The sequence below is a fragment of the Limulus polyphemus genome, unplaced genomic scaffold, assembly GCF_000517525.1.
Source record: "Limulus polyphemus unplaced genomic scaffold, Limulus_polyphemus-2.1.2 Scaffold2790, whole genome shotgun sequence".
NCBI classification, from domain to species: Eukaryota; Metazoa; Arthropoda; class Merostomata; order Xiphosura; family Limulidae; genus Limulus; species Limulus polyphemus.
This window is the reverse complement of record NW_013668400.1, coordinates 25,339-30,872: the sequence shown is the minus strand read 5'-3', so window position 1 is coordinate 30,872 and position 5,534 is coordinate 25,339. Positions and strand designations below refer to the sequence as shown.

At 32.2% G+C, this 5,534-nt stretch overlaps 1 protein-coding gene across 3 annotated transcripts in view; it reads left to right on the top strand.

Annotated features, from left to right (window-relative positions):
- Window positions 1–5,534, top strand: part of LOC106467906 (DNA-directed RNA polymerases I, II, and III subunit RPABC3-like) — a 135,698-nt gene that overhangs the window by 112,355 nt on the left and 17,809 nt on the right. For all 3 annotated transcript variants that reach the window (XM_022396128.1, XM_013928293.2, XM_022396127.1), the window contains one exon: window positions 2,235–2,409. In XM_022396128.1, coding sequence (XP_022251836.1) covers window positions 2,235–2,409 — 175 coding nt within the window. The remainder of the gene's footprint in view (window positions 1–2,234; window positions 2,410–5,534) is intronic.

Here is a 5,534-nt window from a genome sequence, read left to right as displayed (position 1 = left end):
GAAGAAACAGCAGGATGCTCCATACCTATGAGAAGAAATAGCAGGATGCTCCATACCTATGAGAAGAAATAGCAGGATGCTCTATACCTATGAGAAGATACAGCTCGAACATTTAGAAATTTCAGCCAACTTTATTGGGCATGTGGTTTTACGTCCTGTTGCCCACAAACTACAACTAACCAACCAGATTCATAAAATTATACGTCATCTTGTTGATTCGTAGATGAGCTCAAAATCAAGATCCGTCGTCGAGAAGATGTAAATTTAGACGAAAGTTACGGAAAGATGATCGACACAACACAGAAAAGCTTCAGTAAAGAACATAATTGAAGTTTGTGAATCAAGAAATATCTTCACTTCTCATTATATAGAAAAAAAAAACGTTCGAAAAAAACTTCGAAAGAGAGATGTTCCTTTGGTTAGCACGTGTTTTAAAAGTTGCACGTGATCCAACAAAGGGGCGAAGGCGTAGATTCGTCAACAAAATAGTACCTGTTACGTGCTAGTTTCAGGCTAGTACCTGTTACGTGCTAGCTTCAGGCTAGTACCTGTTACGTGCTCGCTTCAGGCCATTTTTGAACATAAGCAGAAAAATAAGGTTTAAATATGATTGATAAAGCGTAGTAACTACTTCAAAATTCGAAAGAGCTGGCATTCTTTGTCCGTGAAGCCTCAAGTTCTCGCGAAACGTCAAGAAACGACATCTTTAGTTTTTGTAATTGCCGCCTCGTTTGAGCCTACACAGTAGATAATGGAATTATATTGTTGGGCTTTTTAATGTTAGACTACTCAGCTCACTGTGTGTGAGTCTTCATAATTGTTAGACCCGGCATGGCCAGGTGGTTAGGGCGCTCGACTCGCAATCTGAGGGTCGCGGTTTCGAATCCCCGTCACACCAAACATGCTCGACCTTTCATCTGTGGGGGCGTTATTTATGTGACGGTCAATCCCACTATTCGTTGGTAAAAGAGTAGCCCAAGAGTTGGCAGTGGGGGGTGATGACTAGCTGCCTTCCCTCTAGTCTTACACTGCTAAATTAGGGACGGCTAGCGCAGATAGCCCTCGTGTAGCTTTGCGCGAAATTCAAAACTAACCAAACAAACCAATCACAATTGTTAAAGGAATTATGTTGTTGTTGTTTTTTAATGTTAGAGTACTCAGCTCATTGTTGGAGTCTTCATAATAGTTAAAGGAGTTATGTTGTTGTTAGGGTACTCAGCTCATTGTTGGAGTCTTCATAATAGTTAAAGGAGTTACGTTGTTGTTGTTAGAGTACTCAGCTCATTGTTGGAGTCTTCATAATAGTTAAAGGAGTTACGTTGTTGTTGTTAGAGTACTCAGCTCATTGTTGGAGTCTTCATAATAGTTAAAGGAGTTACGTTGTTGTTGTTAGAGTACTCAGTTCATTGTTAGAGTACTCAGCTCATTGTTGGAGTCTTCATAATAGTTAAAGGAGTTACGTTGTTGTTGTTAGAGTACTCAGTTCATTGTTAGAGTACTCAGCTCATTGTTGGAGTCTTCATAATAGTTAAAGGAGTTATGTTGTTGTTGTTAAACTACTCAGCTCATTGTATAAGCCTTTTGTTACAGTTGTATAACTATAGCCGAAGCCTTGTAATTAAGTTAATTTGTTTTTGAATATATCATATATTCTAATTTTGTTGGGCCAAGCGTGATCTGAAACCTAGAATTCCATGACTCGCCACGAAATTACGATCTGTACTTTGGGATCGTGGCTGACTCTGAAATCCCACTTTTTACTCAGAGTAGTCCAAGAGTTGGCGGTGGGTACTGTTTACTAGCTGCCTTCCCTTTTGTTTATCATTTCAAAGTGAGGGACGGCTGGTAGAGTTAGCTCTTGGATAGCTTTACACGAATATCCGAACAAATAAAAATCAAACTTTACTCAATGAAATAGAAAAATTACATTTTTTAAAAGTGCGATATTCTACAGTATTTTCCGTACTTAACGTTGGTCATGTAGGCCTTTAGATTAAAGCATCGAAATATCTCTCTCTTATTCAGTAAGCAAGGGATAGTCGTATTTATGTATTAGTCCAAAATTTTTTTTTCTTGTCGGTTATCAATATGTAATGGGTCTAGCTGGTGAAATAGTAAGAAAAAATTAAACTAAATTCAAAAAATTCGTGTACCTAAGATAAGTCAAGAAGAAATGGCTATCATGCGATTTTGGAATGGTTTTTTAAACGTTTATTATTTTTCATTTCCTGTAGGAGACAAGTTTCGATTAGTTGTTGCTTCAACTTTACGGGAAGATGGTTACCTTGATGACGGTGAGTGGAATCCTGCAGATACAGGACCTTCCCGCGCTGATAGCTTCGAGTACATTATGTACGGTAAGATTTACAGAATTGAGGGGGACGACTGCGCCGGAGAAACAACACGTCTGTAAGATGTTCCACTTTTCTTTTTTTTTCTTTATGTTTCTTATAAATTTTTTATTAGTTTTTAATCTCCTATCATAAGTGATTTTATCTGTCTGTCTGTCTATGCGTACATGTATTTGTCTATGCATCAATAATAATGTTTTACTCTTAAGTTATTCCACATTTTTCTTTTTGCGTCTTTAAAAATTGTATTCGTTTTTCATGACTTCCAATTATAATTGTCTAAATATCTGTATGTACATCTTTTAAATCATGTACGAACAATAAGTTTAAATGTAGTTAAGACTAATACACACACATATACATATAGCTATATAAATTTAATATAGATAAGGTTTAAAAATAACTGTAGGTGTAGCATTAAAGCACAAATAATGCTGTTGTTTTTTAATTTACAAAGTTCAGTTAGGTACAGGATAAAACTTGGTTATGACAGTTTCTGCAATATACTCATTTTAGCTTCAGTAAGCCTAAATAAACACATTTAAAAGATAATTATATTCTTTGTTGAAATTTTCTAAGTTTGTTAAACGTTTAATGAAGAACTTACATTGTTATTAGTTAGTTACCTTTACTGTTAACGGTGTTTTTATCCATAAACCCTACAATAACAGATTCGACCTACCTACTAGACTTACGTTAGACTTACGTTAAGCAACGTAGAGCTAAAGCAAAATTAAACAATCTAAAGTGTCAAATACAAAATAAAACTTATTTTTATCTTTTTCAACAACCACTACGCGTAGTTTCTTACACAGTTTTATACAAAATAACGTTTATAAATCTTCAGCTTACTTAGTTTGATATTACTTTCAATTATTGATTAGTAATTTTAGTGTAAATTGGTTTGAATTCATGACCGTATGAAGTCGATAATATCACGTGATATATCTAGGTAATGTAAATATCACAGAAGTGGTATTATAAGAAACCTTCATTTGAGGAGTTTGGGTTCAGATTATGAGATCTGTGTTCTGTAAATTTTAGTGTACGTAATGAGTTATTATAAGTACACTTTAATTATGTAATGTTGCTATTGGGGAATGGTACTGTTGCTACTTCCAAATTAAAACTACTTACTAGTTTTCTGTAAATTTTAGTGTACGTAATGAGTTATTATAAGTGCACTTTAGTTATGTGATGTTGCTATTGGGGAATGGTACTGTTGCTACTTCCAAATTAAAACTACTTACTAGTTTTCTGTAAATTTTAGTGTACGTAATGAGTTATTATAAATACACTTTAGTTACGTAATGTTGCTACTGGGGAATGGTACTGTTGCTACTTCCAAATTAAAACTACTTACTAGTTTTCTGTAAATTTTAGTGTTCGTAATGAGTTATTATAAATACACTTTAGTTATGTAATGATGGTATTGGGGAATGGTACTGTTGCTACTTCCAAATTAAAACTTATTTGGAATGCTTGGTCAATGATGTTTTTATCCATGTTTAAGTATGTAATCTGGATAATGTGCAAAGATCTATTATAAATTACTGTAAATATCTTTAGTGAATTGTCTGAGTATAAAAATTCTGATTTTCCGTTAAATGAAGTTGACTTTAATTTGATTTCCGTGTATCTGTTTAGTCGGTCTGGCAAAAAAACAAAACAAAACAAAAACTTGGCTGTAATATGCATATATCATGATACGTGTGCCTTTACTAATTCAAAGCACCATCTTTTGGAATTTATAAACAAATCAAAAACCGCTGATGAAATATATCTTTCTTCCTAAATTATTTAGCTATTTAAACCATCGAAAGTTAAGTCGTTGTTGTTCTGCTTGCAATCTATATAATCATGTTGAGAATAATATTGTAATCTATATAATCATGTTGAGAATAATAATATAATCTATATAATCATGTTGAGAATAATATTATAATCTATATAATCATGTTGAGAATAATATTATAATCTATATAATCATGTTGAGAATAATAATATAATCTATATAATCATGTTGAGAATAATATTATAATCTATATAATCATGTTGAGAATAATATTATTTCTTCCCTTAATAATTTTACAGCAATTATTTACAAATCTTGTTTATTTCGATAACTTTTTAATAGTGACATTTTTAGTCTGAGTATGAATTTGTTTATTTGTGTAGTTTTAAAGTTCATAGTGGCCTAGGGATTTCATCATTGTATTACTTGTCAATTTTTTACTATTTTGAAGACAATTTGATCTATTTTTTAACTTATATTTATAAGCTGCCTTTCCTAAAATCTTTAGTATTTGTTGTCTAATTATTAGTATGTTGTTTTAATCTAAATTCTCTCGCTGATTAAGCCATCGTTATTGTTACTTAATCCGCAGGAATTGCGTCTTTAGTATTTTATTTCCTGAATCATATATATATATATTAGTTAATCTAACGTTAAGAAATTTGCTTTTATGGTGCTTTAAACCATTCAAGATAATTTTCCTGCATTCATGAAATCTGGGACATTATAATTGACGTAATTTTAGAATTCTTCATATATATTCTGTTTCTGGTAAGAACGTGTTTTTCTTTATAGTGAAAAAATACCAAAAATTTGAAGATTGGATTTCGTATATTCGACATTAGTTTTTTTTATATTTTAAATCTAATGCCATGTTATGGTTAAATACTTTGTTGCACTTACTTATGTGTAAAATTAGTTGGTTTTTTTCACTGGATATTTGATGTTGTGGTTGAGTGTATTTGATTGAATACGTTTCCAATTGTAGACTATGTTTTTATGAATTGTATTTATTATTTTATCAATGAATGAAATAATATGTAAGATAGCAGATTATAGGTGCCTATAATTAGAAACGTACCTTACAAGTTAATTTTATTCATGTTAATTATAGCTTCAACTAACCAGTTCTGGTCATTTATGTGTGGGGTACTAATATTTCAAGCAAAATGGCTAACTTGCGTGGAAAGTACACAGCCACGTGTTTGATATAGTGTTTGTCCACGTATGATATATGTGAGTGAGACTATTTGATATAGTGTTTGTCCACGTATGATATATGTGAGTGAGACTGTTTGATATAGTGTTTGTCCACGTATGATATATGTGAGTGAGACTGTTTGATATAGTGTTTGTCCACGTATGATATATGTGAGTGAGACTATTTG